The sequence below is a fragment of the Pipra filicauda genome, unplaced genomic scaffold (assembly GCF_003945595.2).
Source record: "Pipra filicauda isolate LSUMZ 115617 unplaced genomic scaffold, ASM394559v2 scaffold7_size6619720_pilon, whole genome shotgun sequence".
Lineage (NCBI taxonomy): Eukaryota > Metazoa > Chordata > Aves > Passeriformes > Pipridae > Pipra > Pipra filicauda.
Genome location: NW_024104976.1, coordinates 6,010,889 through 6,026,245, shown reverse-complemented (window position 1 = coordinate 6,026,245; position 15,357 = coordinate 6,010,889). Strand labels below are relative to the sequence as shown.

General features: G+C 50.7%; 1 protein-coding gene, 1 long non-coding RNA gene and 1 other non-coding gene across 4 annotated transcripts; 1 reads left to right on the top strand and 2 right to left on the bottom strand.

The window, feature by feature from the left end:
- Positions 1 to 4,489: 4,489 nt before the first annotated feature.
- LOC113998792 (mitotic-spindle organizing protein 2B-like) lies at positions 4,490 to 13,058 on the top strand. The gene is made up of 3 exons (XM_027741804.2): positions 4,490 to 4,662; positions 4,740 to 4,882; positions 12,787 to 13,058. The coding sequence occupies exons 1-3, from the start codon at positions 4,541 to 4,543 to the stop codon at positions 12,945 to 12,947; spliced, it is 426 nt and encodes a 141-aa protein (XP_027597605.1). The 5' UTR covers positions 4,490 to 4,540; the 3' UTR covers positions 12,948 to 13,058.
- On the bottom strand, positions 12,935 to 15,354 carry LOC120325005. 2 transcript variants are annotated; one of them, XR_005566761.1, is made up of 3 exons: positions 15,265 to 15,354; positions 14,891 to 15,045; positions 12,935 to 13,307 (listed from the first exon to the last, which is right to left on the bottom strand). It is a non-coding gene; the product is annotated as an uncharacterized LOC120325005 (long non-coding RNA). The 2 variants fall into 2 exon arrangements; XR_005566762.1 differs by lacking the exon at positions 15,265 to 15,354 and adding an exon at positions 15,120 to 15,152.
- Positions 15,209 to 15,282, bottom strand: TRNAI-AAU. The gene has a single exon. It is a non-coding gene; the product is annotated as a tRNA-Ile (tRNA).
- Positions 15,355 to 15,357: the final 3 nt, after the last annotated feature.

The window sequence follows — 15,357 nt, the reverse complement described above, 5'->3', positions numbered from 1 at the left end:
AGAAGGATAAAGGACTGACTGAGGGCAGAATTGGAGCTTGCCCTGCTGGGAACCTGGGCTGTGTTTGCTGAACTCTGTCCCTAATGTCTCCCATCTGCTGGAAATAAAGTGCTCTGGTTAGTGTCAAGCCTGAAATCACCCGTCCCAGTACAAGCCATCAATGCTGCTGAGCACCTCAGAGGCTGGAGAGAATCACCAGCAACTGATCTTTGTGGGACTGGGTTAAACTTTCAGATGTGTTTAGGGTGTGCTCTGTCATCCACACCCCATTCCTGCCCCTCTGGCCTGGAGAAGTTCCCTGAAGCCCAAGCCTAGTAATTAGTTCGAAACCCCAGCCCTAGCAGGGATGCTTAAGTTTCTTGAGTATCCCTGAGAACACAGTGCCCTGTGTTCTGCCTCCAACCACAGCAATCTGCAGGAGGGTCAAATAACCCAAGAGCTCAGCTGCCGGAGTTTAGAACAAGGGAGAGAAATTTGTTCCTGATCCCTGCAGGCTGCAGTGGAATGTGCAGGGAAGCACATACATAGCACAGACGGTTCACATGGCACACACATGGCCCAACTGAATATGTCCTTTCAAATCTCCTAAAGACCAACAAGTTTGACCCAAGGGGTAAGTTTCAGCTCCTGACTTGGAAACCACCCTTGCTCAGTCCCTTCAGTACCATTCCCAGCATCCTCTCAAACCACTTGCTTGCTCCAGGTGTCCTGTTTGAAAATTGTCCCAAGACATCTGTGCTTGGATGCCTCCACCTAATTTTCAGTCTACACTAGTGAGCAGTTCTCTCTTTTTCCTTGCAAAGTTTTGGAGGCTGTCTCCAAAGCAGCATGCTCAGGCACATAAGACAAGGGGTAATGGTTTTAAGCTGAAGGAACATCAATTTTAGATTAGATATAAGAAGTATTTTACAATGAGGGTGGTGAAACCCTGACACAGGTTGCTCAGAGAGGTGGTAGAGGCAGCATTTGTGGACTCATTCAAGACCAGATTGGACAGGGCTCGGAGCAACCTGATCTAGTTGAACGTGTCCCACGGCAAGAGGTTGGACTAGATGACTTTTAAAGGTCCCTTCAAACCCAAAACTTCTAGGATTCTATGATCTTCCAGGTGAGACCACACCAGTACCTTGCTACTGATCTGTTTGTGTCCCTCCCCCAAAACATCCCAGGCATGATGATTCCATGCTCCCAACCTTACACTTCTCACTGTTGCCATTGGTGGGGTCATCCCACGACTGAGGTGGAGAACAGTGCTGGAACCATTTCTCTGCTCAGAGACACTCCTTTAATACAGCCCATCATTTACTTGGTTAGCTGGTTCCTCCTCTTGCTATATCCACAGCCATGACTTCCAGCATTGGAAAGTGGTTCATACTGGGTGCAAACCTAACCAGGCAAAATCGTCATAAAAGCACAGATTCATAGAATGGTTTGGGTTGAAGGCACCTCATTCCAACTCCTGTCATAGGCAGGGACACCTTGCACTAGAATGCTCTGCATACCCTTGTCCAAGTTAATAATAAAAAAAAAAATTGTTACATTATCCTGAGACAATGTATCTGTGATAAAGTCTGTCTCCATTTGCTTTTTTTGCCTGGAATCTGGGTTTCCTTCAGAAAAACCCTAGAAAATTATGAAAGTCTAGATATGTTTGAGTCCCTCTTTTCCATTTTCTGGTTGTGAGAGGCACATTTGCTGCATTTGCTTGCAATTTGAGCCCTATCCACGTTATCCTAAAGCTGGCCCTTCCTTCATGGGGAAAGGACATTGCTCCTTTTCTCCCTGATCTCATACAGCCCCTCCTGCATTCCCAGTGTGTCCTCAGCCAGTGGCTGTGCTCAGGCATTCTCTGCCTTTCCCATCTTGCTCAGCTGGATGACCCACACGTTGTAAATCTTCCTCTTAATTCCCACCATAAACACGTGCATGCTGAATTTTTCTCCATTCAATGGCAAGCTCCAACCTGTGCCTCTGTGGGACCAAGGGGCTCGCTGCTCACGTCCTGTCTCCCTGTTCCAAATGCCTTCTGCACATCCACAGCACACTGTGATTTACTGCCCGTGCTTTGCAGCCTCTGCACAGGCCCAGCAGGCCCTGATTTACTGCTCACACCCAGGGCTTCCTCTGCACAGCCACAGCACGTCTGGCTTTAGTGTGCTGTCTCTGACTGTGCACAGCGTGTCCTGATTCACAGGGAAGGCTCCTTCATCTCTTTGCCTCCACGAGAGCAACATCTGAGCAACCCCCAACTCTAGCTGCTAATTCATGGTAAAGATTGCAGGCTCTGTGCTGCACCTAATTCCCTTTTCCTTCTGCACATGCAGGATGTCAGAACCTCCCCTGCCCCCATTTGCTCAGTTCTTCTCATAACTGTGTCCTGCAAGGGCTGAGGTGCAGCCTGGCATCACCATCCCACGCTGTCCTGGCTCATCCTGCTCTGGAAACTGTGGACTGAGCAGTGACTGGGTGTTAAAGTCCTGCCAGAGGTAATGGAGGGTGTCTCTGGCAGGCAGCAAGACCCAGTGTCCTGCCCAATATCATTTAGGCCAGAGTCCCAGGTGCCACCAAACTGCAGCTCCAATAAGTGACGTATTTTCAGGGGATGTTTATGGGTTCCAAAGGACTTCCTCTATTGACCTGTTGGATTGGGAGAGCAAAAGGGGGAAACTGGGAGATCAGAGCCCCCAGAAATGCTTCAGAAGGAACCTTGAAGTTCAGAGGAGAAGGCTGTCAAAGTTGCAGTCTGTGCCCATCCAGGCTTACACCAAGAAATGTGGGGAAGGTGTGACCCACAGCCATGGCTACAGAGGCCTGTGAAGGAGGCACAGGAGGGGCAGGGTCTTCCATCCCTTGCCCTGGAAAGTTCTCCAGCCCTGTTTGTGATGCTGGTGACCACAGCATGCAGGCAAAGCTGCCAGCTGGAACAGGCTGGGGCTGGGAAGGAGGGAGGTACAAGTTGAAACTTCTGTTCGTTGTAGGGAAGGTGGTTCCTGTTTTTTTCTTTTTTTTTTTCCAGAAAAGGGCTGAGCTAAAAAGCACCTTGTCCTCTTCTGCTGTGACTTGTAGCTGAGCTCTCAGGTGCCACAGGCTGGGGGAAGTGGTCCAGGTGGGACCAGGGAGGTTTGGAGACCGTATCACCCACAAGATGAGGGCTCTTGCCCTTGCACTTGACTTCCAGCCTGTCCCAAAGGAATAGGTACATTATACACCAGAGCTGGCAAGAGAGCAAGCACTGAGATGTTCCTCAGTCCCCTCTGCATCACAGACCCTGCACTGCCCCGCTCGGCCGAGGGTCCCCCTGGAAGTCTAAAATTCGGGACAACCTCAGGCTCTGTGTCTCCGGCACTGTCAGCCCCTCAGACAGCCGGGTAATTCGTGCTGGCAGCTGGAAACGCCACCATCTCTGTCCCTGCTGGGCTGGTCCCACTCGGGGCCATAAGCAGCAGGATCCTTCTTCATCATCATCCGCCTCATTCCCGTCTCGGCAGCTGCAGTAAATCTGCCTGTCAGCGGGGCCTGTCGGGACACACGGTCTGGTCACCTGTGGCAGGGGATGATTTTGACACACTTGCTCGGGGTGTGGAGTGGGAGCGTCTCTCTCCTGGTGTAGGGGTGGGCCGGGGTCTCTCCTGGCGGTACCGGGGGGACACAGCGATCCCCCTGCTCTGCTCTCCCTCCGACAGCGCAGCTGGTCTGGGTGTGCTGGGACGGGAGGAGCGGGGACAGCCCATCTCTCCCTCCCCGATGGCAACAGCTCATTTCCATTTAGATAGAGGAATTTCAATCTCAGTTTGCCGGCTTCTCGTCTCGCTGCGACTCAAGACCCAAATTTTCAATTTTCTTCCCCACGCCACGCCAGATGCTCTCGGGGCTTGGGGGCGGTTGGGAGCGAAAACGCGGGGCATGATCCGTTTGTGGCTCCGCGGGTCCCGCGGCTCCTCCGCACCCTGACCCGCGGCACCGCCCCGAGCGCTCCCGGCGCCCCTCGCTGGCCCCGCCCTGGAGCACAGGAGGCACCGGCGGGGACAAACAGACACCGGGGGGGACAAACAGACAGCGGTGGGGACAGACAGACACCAGCAGGGACAGACGGACGCCGGCGGGGCCGGGGTGGAGGCGCTGCCCTGTTGCGGGGCTGGAGCGCGGCTGCCGCCTGCCGGCAGCGCCGGGAACAGCAGGGCCGTGAGAGGGCGGGGCGGGGCCATGAGGGGGCGTGGCCATTCAACGAGGGGCGTGGTCTGGCCGTGAGGGGGCCCGAGCTGGCGGGGGGGCGCGGCGTTCAGTGAGGGGGCGTGTCCGCGCCGTGAGGGGCGGGCCCGTGAGGGGCGGGTCCGTGCAGTGGGCGGTGCGTCTGTGCCGTGACGGGCGTGTCCGTGCAGTGAGAGGCGTGTCCGTGTCATGAGGGGCGTGTCCGTGCCGTGAGGGGCGTGTCGTGCCATGAGGGGCGTGTCCGTGCCGTGAGGGGCGTGTCGTGCCATGAGGGGCGTGTCCGTGCCGTGAGGGGCGTGTCTCCGTCGCGTCGGAGGTGGCGGTGGAGGCCATGGCGGCCGTGTCGGTGTCGGAGGCGCGGCTGCGGCGCAAGCAGCTCCTCAGCGCGGAGGAGGCGGAGCTGTTCGAGCTGGCGCAGGCGGCGGGCAGCGGGCTGGACCCGGAGGTGTTCCGGTGAGCGAGCGGGGGGCAGGCGGCGCGGTCCCGCGGGAGCCGCCGCGCTCCCCGCCTGACGGGCGTCCTCCCTTCAGGGTGCTGCTGGACCTGCTGCGCATGAACGTGGCGCCGCTCGCCGTGTTCCAGGTGCTGAAGTCGATGTGCGCCGGGCAGCGGCTGCCGCCGGGGCCCGAGGGCGGCCCCGCCGCCACAGCGCCGCTCCCCGCGGACACCCGAGGTACGCGCCGGGCCGGGCCGGGGCGGGGCGGGCGGGAGGTGGCACCGGGCGCGGAGTCCCCTGGGGACCCTCCCGGGCACCCCCCCGGGCCCGGCCGGGCCCCGCCGCCCCCCGGCCCCGCGCTGCGCCCGCCGCGGCCCCGCGGGCTCCCCCCGCCCCGCGCCCGCCCCGCCGCGGGGAGGGGCCCGCGGGCCGGTCCGGGGGGCGGCTCGGCCGGGCCCCGCGGGGCACGCTCCGTGTGAGAGCGGACCCGGCCCGGGGCGCCCGCTCCGTGTGAGCCTCGGCCCGGCCGAACCGCCCCCCTTTTGTCCTCATTCTTATCATTTTGGGGGGGGCTGGGGGGAGGTTGCTGCAGCACACGGGGTTTTGTAACTTCCTGGCTCTGCTCGTCAACAGAGAGAACCCCTTAATCCACACTATTACATAGTGCTGCTTTGCTCGTATATAACTCGAAGAAAAAGGGTAAAGTTTCTGGTCCATGAGGAATCCCTGGAAAAGGAGGGATGCGTCCTTTGCTCTGTCCCCTCCTAACACTCATCCAGTGGTTTCCCTCCTCTACAGATGGTATTTTGGTGGGAGGATGAAGTGGGAGGCTGTGGGGAATTGTCAGATAAAATAGGAACTGCTTTTGACTGTGTTTGTCTTTCCTTACTGCTCTGATTTCTGTGGACAGCAGCAACCATAGCCCTGAACTTGTGCCAGATATATATATAAATTTTTTTTTTATTCCAAACCAGCTCAAATAAAACTTGTATTTACTCCCTCAAGTGACTGTTGGCTGGTTGCTCACCACATCTGTGGATTCAGTCCAAAATGTTTAAAAAGAGGTAACTAAAGTAAGTCTGCTGTCACTAAGCCTGAATTCACAGTGAAAAGGCTCATTTTTCTTGTGTTTAAAAATGTATCAGAAATGGGCAATGATCCCATCAAGGGCCTAGAAGATGATGAGGTCAAGTCTAATTGTATTATGTCCCATTTTCCCATCCTCTCTCTGTTTCAGGGTGAAAACTCTGTTGTGCCTCCTGGGTTTGTGTTGACCCACTCTGAATTTCAGGTCAAAACTTTAAAGAGTAATGGTCAGCAGGGACTGTGTTGGGAACTCAGAGAATAGGACAAGAAAGAAAAGCTTGGTGGGCACAGATGGGGAGAGTGATGTTTCCCTGTTGTGACCACTTGGTCTGGTCTCACTCCTGAGGCTGCCTTGGTGGTTGGGTGTATTTATTCTCTTAGCTGTGCTTGCCAAGCCCTGTAGAAAGTGAAGTTGTGAAGCAGGATTTGTTTGATAAGCAGTCAGTTTTGGGATAAAGGGATTATGCCTCAATCTGGAATCTTCACAACAGAGCCTGCTGCTCCAGTGTGGATTCCCACATGGTAAGTGGGTGGGAATCCCCTCCTTGAGCAGCTGAGGGTGGCTGCACAGAGACTTGGGAAGTCTGCAGAAGCCCAAATGGAAGTTGCAGTGTGTGGATAATGTGTCCAGGACTCCATGGACTTCACCATGAACAGGTTTCCCTTTCAGAGGAGATGCTCTTGGTGAAGAATTCCCTGCAGGGAAGGTGGTTATGGTGACAAGAACAGCCTCACATGTGACTGAGAAGTAACTCTAAATATGTACAGGGCCAGGGGAGGACACCTATCTGGTTACTTTTTTCTGAGCAAAATGGGGGAGGTACAGCACTTGTTTTTTTTTAAATAAGAAGTAACGTGCTATTCCAGTACTGAGAGGAAACATCCCAAAAGAGCACAGATTTTAAACAAAAGATGCTGTTAAATTTTGCTCTCTCTTCTCCACTGTCGGTGGTCCAGCTGTTACAGGCTGCTCAAACTGTGAAGGCACACTGGTAAGGTTTTTGTCCCTGTCTGTCTATAATGTGGAGCATCTCCTGTTCTCTCGTCTGTGCTGTTTGGGTGGTACTTTCTGGACAAATTAGGCTTTTTTTCCAGCATTGAGCCACTGCTATGAGCTAATTTTAGCTAGTAGTAGGCTGGCACAGGTTTGTAACAGTCAGATGGCCACTTGTTTGTTAATCAGCATTAAATTTCTCAAGAGGAAAAGCCAAAAGCCCTAAGGTAGAGTTGATATGCCCTTAACCATTCCCTCCTACCACCTGGATGTGCTACAGGCACCTTAGGGAGGCTGAATTTGCAGGAATTAGTATCTGTCTTGGGAGCTTAATTTGGTTGTGTCTGTACCAATCTAGGATGCTCATTCTGCATTGTTTGCCAAGCATCTCCTGGTCTGAATCAGATTGCAGTCCTAGTGTGTCCAGCTAGTATTCCTTTAAAATTGACATTTCTTCCCAGTATCTGATCTAAATATACCGTTCCCTCAATTCCATAAAGAATCACTCCTCATTCACTGAGCTTTCTAGTTCTGGGCACAGTCTAAGTCCATCCTTCAGGAGCTAGGTAAGTGTTAATAGGGTATCTGGGGGTGTCCTCTGTGCTGGATCTGTTCTGCAGGAGCAGAACAGTTTGCCTTGCCTCCTTTCCCTTTGGGAGCTGTTGCAGGGAAGGGGAACCAAAGCTCTGTCTGCTGCTGGCTTTGCCATCTCCTGTTGGAAGGTGCTGCTTCCATTTAAGAAGAGGATGGTGCAGCTTCCACGCAGGACCAGGCATCTGGAGGTGAGAGATGCCTCTTCTGCATTGGTGGGACTTGTGTCTGTGGTTACAGCCAGAGCTCTGTGCTCTGGAACAGCACCTGTCCTGCCCTTGCTGAGCTGCTTCATGCCCTTCAGCTCTGCCCCTCTGCTCTGTCTCTGCTTCTTCCCCTGTCAGAAGGCAGACAATGGGCTGCAGTTATCCAGGTCCATGCATTTGTAACTACTTTCTTCCTGTGTAAGTATTTAGATAGTCAAGGTCTCAGAATTGTAAGTGTTGCTGTTTGATTATTTCCTAAATATCCCTCGTCTACTACACAGCTTGTTGCTGACTTTGTCCTTCCTGAGTGTTCTTCTTGCAATCCTTGTGTTTTTTATCCTTCCCTGTTCATCCCTTTTTCTCACTTCTTTCACTTTGTGCTGTCTGTCTTTAGCTGTGATGAGCCTTTTGGGATGGTGACCTTTGCTATGTGGGCCCACAGTGGCTGCCAGTGCCCTTGGGTGCTGCTGGCTGGCCGTGCCAGCTGCTCTGCATTCCTCTTACACTCAACTTTGAGTTATCTCAGGGACTTGGTGTGGGATTTGTAGTGTAGACTCCTGTATTAAGGAGATAAGGATAATGCTGACAAGGATAATGCTCTGTAGATCTCTGATACAGCAGAGGGAATCCCCTTGGAGCTGCTAAGGATTTTCCTTAAATTTATTTAATCTGGGTTTTATAAATCACCCAGTGAATTTTCCTGTTGGCTATACTGGCTGTTATGCTTTAATTGCAGATTAAATATATCCATGGGATCTGAGTGATAGAGAAGTGTTCTCAGCCGTGCCATGCACCTGGAAACGTCCTCGGGCACTTGGTGGTCTGTATGTCTTCCCTGAAAAAAATTCTCTAGAATGATCCATCAGTGACTTGTAGCACTAATCAAAGGACTAACGGAGTCCTGATCATGGTTTCTTACTTAGTTGCTTCACTCATACTCAGTTTTTTTCCAGTACTCTGACAAGACTACTCCAATGAGTGGATTTCCTGCATTTCCTAAGGAGCATTTAGGTTGCTTTCTGGATCTTATCCTGCAACTCTCACTCGTTCCAGCTTTTCCTCCCATAAACAGTAGAGTTTAAGCCTTTTGAATTAGAGGCCTTATTCTTGTTTTGTGAAATGATGGACATGGTAAATACACAGGTCAAGTTTTATGCTCAGAGCATTCTTGGTGTGTTGTTGCTGTCCCTCTCCCTTCCCCCAGGCTCACATTCCAAAATGCACTTTTTGAAATAATGCTTCTGTATTGTAGGCATTTCGTTAGTCCATCAGCAACTGAATACCTTCGATTTATAGACCTTTGTCATCTTGTGGTACAGAAATTATCATATGATGTCAGTTGTTTTAGAACTGATAAAAAAAATTCTCAGCTGTACTGTGCTTTCTTGGATGGTTGAAATTCCCTTGGTTAAAAGTTCCTGCACCTTTCCTCTCCCAGGGGGTTTATGATAAATTTTGATACTCTCAAAACACAGGTGGATGGGTAGCGAAATAGTCTTTTCTACTTCAGCAGAAACAGCACACAAACAGCTTTTATTTCTTCCTCCTTATCCTAGGAACAACTTACAAAAAATCTAGGCTGGAATCAAAACCTGATGAGGCTCCAATAGAATAGATGGCCATGTAGGTCTCTCTGCTGTCACACTTCCCCTGTGGAAGGTTTGCCGGTTTACCTGATGCTCTGAGTTTTGCTCTCTGCTGGGCATTGAGTTAAGTTTTCAGAATGTCTTTTCAGGCTGCTTTTCAAGCTTGGGGTTTTTTTTCTTTTTTATGCTCAGTGAGGCGAGAACTGACAGAAAGGAAACGGATTTAGAAGAATACAGTAAATGCCAGACTTGTCATGTGTGGCTTTGTGGCAAAGTAATGAGATATGAGTTTGATTGATAACTCATTGAGTGACAACTCATTCTTCCCCCCTCACCCTATCAAAGAAACACTCAAAAAAATCTTATAAATATAGACTCAATAGAGTTCTCTGAAAAAAATGAGAGACCATCTTCTCTTTCTGTAATCTACGTGCAGGAGAAGGGAAGGAAATGAGATATCCCAAGTGTGATGGTGAAAACTACTAAAATAAGGAGCAACCAGGGACTTGTGAGGATTTGTAGGGAAAAGACCAGTGCATTTCATAATGATCAGTGATGGGAGAGGAGCTCCTGTGGCTCTGCTGAGCAGCCTGGAAGGGAGCCCTCCCTCAAGAGAGCAGGAGAGGTGAATGATTTGGGGTGATGTTTTGGCTCTGGAGAGAGTTCAGGGTGTGTATTAGCTGTTGAGGATGTGGCAGCAGTTTTGAGGACCTGAGAATTTCCCAGGTTGTGTTGCAGAAGAGAAGGACGTTTGTGTAGGGATGTGAGCAGGAATCTGGGGGCAAACCTGGCAGTTTGGCAATGGATTGAGTGTAGTGAGCCATGGTCACATACTGGGAGTGCTTGTGGAGTGAAGTCTGGCTGTGCCTGGGATTGTTCCATGGGTGGGAGGTGTTGAGGTTTGAAGTGAGTCCTGTCCCTGTCCTCATTTCCAGTGACTGGCCAGAAGGTGTTTGTGTGGTCCTCCAGGTAACACCTCGTGCTTACACAGGGTTTGTTTTTTTCTATTCCCACCTAAAACTGAGTCTTTCTTAGTCTAGAAAAGCCAGCTGGTTTTCTATGGCTGCAGTAAGACTTAATGCAAGACAGAAACAGGAGCAAAATTTTGGTGAATTTAAAAGTGCTCTCATGGTGGTGGCTCTAGGCCATAGTCAGTGCCAATATATCAATATGCACTGCAGGAGATATCTTGAGAGTGCTGCACCCCTGGTATCGCTGACTGGGCTACAAGTAAAGGTACCAATAAGACATTTATTTATTTATTTACCACTGAGAGGAAGATTTGTAGTCCCTGTTACTGCTCAGAGGCAGGAAAGGATCCCTTGAGGAAAGCAGGTAGGTTGAGTAGAGAGGAGACTGAAAGAGTGGAGCTTTCGATTTCTACTTCTCAAATCATATTTGGGGTTGGGGTTCCTTTCCTAAAGCTGATTGATCTTCTCTTACCTCCTGCTTGACACAAGGCAGTACTTTTTTCTCCCTCTGGTACTTAAGACTGCTTGTGTGCACATACTATTCTTCCAAACTGTCTGGCTCTCGAGAAGATAAATGCAGAGCTGCTGTTTCTGGAGTCACCGTTGGGGAGGCAGGTGTTTGATTAGGCTCTCTTGTCTCTTGCATCCTTAGCTGTCTGGGCTGCAGTTGTTCTGTGAAGCCAGACACATTCAAGATAAGGACCTGTTGTGTCCCCAAGGAAAATACCGGTGGAATCCTTTTGTTCCTCTGTAGTGCTTGAATTAGTTTGTGGTTGTTGAGCTGCTTTTGTCCTTCCTGTAACTGAATCTGTTATCTCTGATAGTGTAACTGAGGGAAGCACAAACCATTCCTATCCTTGCACACTTCAGGAGCTGGTTCACAAGTCAACACAGGGTACTTCCAAAAATATACTGAGTTTTTATGCTGTTTAACTGGTTTGTTTCCCTGTGATCTCAAGGCTAAGGGGATGGAGGGCACGTACTTTTGAATGCAGTTTCTCTTCAATCAAGTGACTCTTTCTGCCCAGGTAGTTTCAGCTGGGTCAGAACATCCAGGGCTTGACTCCAGTAGTGTTCTAATGGTACCCCTGTGTATATGCACATGGCTGGAGTTGTCTGTACATGGGTGAGGGTTGAGGCCCTGCCCTCTCACCAGACAGATGCATGTGACAAAGGGGAGGGCAATCACCTGAAGAGCTGTCCTGGATTGCTAAAAGCATCTTAGTGAATAATGCTTTTTATTCCTGTCACTTTTTCTCTCAAATACTCTGAGATCACCTATTGCCTTTGGCAATGTGTTTGTTTTCATGGTCAACACTTGCACTAGTGAAGCTGCTTAAAAATGCCTGAGCTACAAGGCAGCTGGCAAGGCTGGTTGGCTGGCTTGGGATGGTGACTGCTGGCACGTCACTACTGTGCTTTACCTTAAGAGAGTTTTTTAAGAGCACCTGACTTGGCTGGGATAAGTGAATGGATTTTTTTTTTTTTTTGCCACCCAGATTTTACAGACACGTAGTGGCCACATACTCTTATTTGGAAGTTCATAGATTGTCTTTCTGGTACACCAGGGTGTTAACTGGTGGTATTGATGTGAGTCCTGTTCCCAGACAGCTGCTCCAAGGAGAGAGGATGGTTTGGTAAGTAACTGTGTGTGCTGTGCATAGCACAAGTGATCCAAGATGATGATTTCCAAACCGTGCCCTTGGAGACTCCAGAGTGTGGAGCAGCTGTTGGTATTGTGGAAGTTGCTCTGATAACTATTGCCAAGATGTCACTCTTCATTTTAATTGCATGCATGTAACTACAGCTCAGTGTATTCCTGTTCTATTTCCTCCATGCTATTATGAAGTTTTATGATGCTTCGTGGAGGTTGCTGTCTTTAGAAGCTGCGACCCTTCACATCGCATTCCTTTTATTCTCTTTCCTAATGCAAGTCCTACTTCTCACCTGAAGCAGTTTTCTTCAGCGCAGGGAAAGTCAGTGACCCTCCCTTTATCCCCTCTGGACATCTGTGTCTGCACACAGAGCCTGTTGCTTTCTCCTCTGCTGGATCCAGCACCGTGAGCCATGTGCCCTTTGCTTCCCTCAGCTCCCACCTGTGTACCCACTGCTGCTCCTTGCTCTCGCTTTGCCATCTGGAGACGGTTTGTGCCCACAGGAGGCAAACTCTGAAACTCTTCTGAACTCAGTAAGAACATCTCTAAGTCCTAGGCAGGAGTCTGAGCTCCTGGAAATCCCAGAAAATGATAGGAAATCCAGACCTGCTCATGGATTGACAGAAGTGACATGGGGAGAAGTGTTTGTGATCTGATGGTGTGGTGACAGCCTCAGACACTGGTGTGCACTGACACATCCATTCACTTATCCGAGCTGGAGGTGTTGGAAGCTCTTGGTATCCCAGCAGTGCTGTTTGCCATGCTGCTGTTCCCATGTGGAATGAGTGGAACCAAGTGGCTGGTTACTTTGTAGATTAAACCTGATGAAAAGGAAAAATGCTCCTGCTGCAACATGTTTGGGTTTTGTGGTGCTGATCCCTGTTGGGCTGAATTCACCAATCCGCTTCCTGTGCTGGGTGCTGAACACGTTTGCGGGATTCAACAGGATTTTGCCTCTTGCATGGTTCCTGAAGGAAAGCTTGCCCTTAGCTGCTGTGTGCCTGATGCTTGGGTTGGGATGTGAAAATTAATGGATGTGTTTGTTTATTCAGGGAGAAATAAAACCAGCTCTGCCATCAGTGGGACCCAGGTTCTGGCAGAAAGGAGCAGCAGGGAAGGATCTGCCCAGAGGATGCCCCGACAGCCCAGTGCCAGCCGGATGCAGAAGGCTGGAGCCTCTGGGAAGAACACTGGGGGAGGCAACAGTACCTAAAAGGCCTTGGAACTAGATGGATTTTAATACTTGACAATGTATATAAAATATGTTTGTTAAATCTGCTTGTGTTGTGTGTATTAACCAATAAACATGATTTGTAATACAGGACTGTTGGTTTTTATTTCCAAAACTTCTTTGGCCACACAGTCTGTTAGGAAGTGTTCTTTCATTTGTTCTTGCCCTATTCCCCTCCTGTGCCTGTTTACGGGGTTTTAGCATTATATCTGAAATCAGGTGGACCTTTCCCATGGCAGTCCTCCCAGTGCTGGTGTGATTATAAAGTGTTACAGTCCCCTTTGCCTCGTGAGCCAGGTCAAAAGAGGAGGTTGTGCCAGATAAGGGAGGCAAGAGAAGTACCTGAAACAAGTAAATGGGTTTGTTAGGGCTCAGGTGTTCCCATTCATCATTCCAGAGCATCTCCAGGCAGCTGTGGGGGCAGGGGCTATGAGGGGAGGTGGCCAGGCACGAATGATCCCAGTGCTGGCCTTCAGGAGAGCAGAGTTTGGTCTCTGTGGGATCTGCTTGATACAGTCCCATGGGAACAAGCCCTGGAGGGAAGTGGCACTCAAGAAAGGAGGTTTATAGTCAAGGATTACCTTCATGCTCAGGGGCAGTCCATCCTGACACCCCAGAGCTACATCCCATGCCTGAGTTCCAACTGCATCCCTGACACCCACTCTTAGAGCCGTGTCCCTGACCCCCAAGCCCATTTCTGACCCCTCATAGCCTCAGCCTTGTTCCCTCCAGGCCCTGCAAAGCTGAAGATGCTGCTGTGGGGCTGCACTGGCTGGGGTGCAGCACCTTGGGGTCCCCCATGGCACCTCAGATCAGGGTTCTGGGGGTTGTGTGTCCCCTGAGATTGGTGCAAGGGGCACTCCAGAATGGACAGGGCAGGGATGAGGGGTGGTGGGGTCAGCCAGGGCTGCAGGGAGCCCCCCCATGCCATGAGACAGCCTTAGGTTATGTGACTAAAAGCTCATCTCTGTGAGTGAAGAGGAGGAGAGGGGCAATGAGAGGTGGAGGAGCCCTGGGAGTCTCCACGGTGCCAGGGATCCCCTGTCCTGGCTGCTCGTGGGGCTGTAGGTGGGCCCAGGAGGAGCTCCCACCCTGATGGCCAATGGGGCCACTCTGCAGGTCACTTCTTCTGCTGAGGGGGTGACTGCCTAGGGGTGAGGGACACATTATGGGATGCAAGGGAAGAGCATTTGGGGATTGTACAAGACTTATTATGGGATGGTTAGAGGGAGGAACCAAAGGTGGGGAAAAGAAGGTATCAAGGTGGTTTAGGGAGCCTTAAATGTGGGAAAATTAAGAGATAAGGATATGACAGGAGCTGTGTAGCATCTAACTGCCCATCTACCATCTGAGGGTATGTGCTTCCAGGGGATACACTGCTGGGGACATGGACATTTGTCACTATTAGGATGCTTAATCAGGTGCACGTGTTGCACGCTAATTGGTGACTTTCTGTGCAAAGCTGGTTTTCAATAACTCTTCACTGTTTAAATGGGCATCATTTGCTGTAACACTGTCCTGGAGGCTTATAAAATCAAGACAATTTTATATTCAAATGAGATTTGTTTTATAAGCCAGTAATAAGTAATATAAGCAGGTAAGCCAATCAAACCAATTAAAGCTCTGTCAACGTTTGAATAGAGATTTGTGATGTCAAGTGGAATTGGTACTACCCAAGTGACTTCAGAATTCTCAGGATTTTAGAAGGATAACACAGAATGTGCAAACACTCCTATGGTAAGTTGGGGACTCACAACTTCATGGAGTTACCTTGGTCCTGACCCAAGGGGAGGGTCCCCAGCTGTCATCTTTCAAGGAGAACTAACTGCTGCCCTCCCTGCCCATCTGGGCTCCACCTATATCCCAGCTGAATCTGATCAGTGGTCAGATCCAGTCACAATAACCCTCAGTGGTCGGAGTCTGACCTGCCCCACCACAGCCACCACGCAGAGGTGCTGCACACCAAACTCCATCCATGGCACAGCTGAGGTCAGTCGCAGGTCACTGTCTGCAGGGCTGCTGGAGCCGGTGCACTGTCATGAACATCCAGTGAAGTTTATCCTTGAATAGGAATGAACACCTGCAAAAGGAGGAATAGGGAAAGTAGGGGGAGAGACTACAAGCTTTGCTGGGGAACCTTCTGCCAGGACCTACAGACTGTCTCCCTTGCACCGTCACTGCCACAAAAGGGAGGGGAAAAAAGAGGGGGAAAAAAGGCGACCAAGACCCAGACAAAGCCACGATGGCCCGTACGGGGATCGAACCCGCGACCTTGGCGTTATTAGCACCACGCTCTAACCAACTGAGCTAACCGGCCACTGTCGCCCTCCCTGCCTCACCGCCTCCTGCCCCGCCGCGGCCCCGGGGCCCCAAAAGGGGCCAAAAAAAAGAA

Excerpts from the sequence above, each read along its gene's own strand:
- LOC113998792 (XM_027741804.2), top strand. The coding sequence starts at position 4,541 with ATGGCGGCCGTGTCGGTGTCGGAGGCGCGGCTGCGGCGCAAGCAGCTC. Across the intron at positions 4,663-4,739 it reads CTGGACCCGGAGGTGTTCCG|GGTGCTGCTGGACCTGCTGC; the intron begins GTGAGCGAGCGG and ends TCCTCCCTTCAG. Across the intron at positions 4,883-12,786 it reads GCTCCCCGCGGACACCCGAG|GGAGAAATAAAACCAGCTCT; the intron begins GTACGCGCCGGG and ends TTGTTTATTCAG.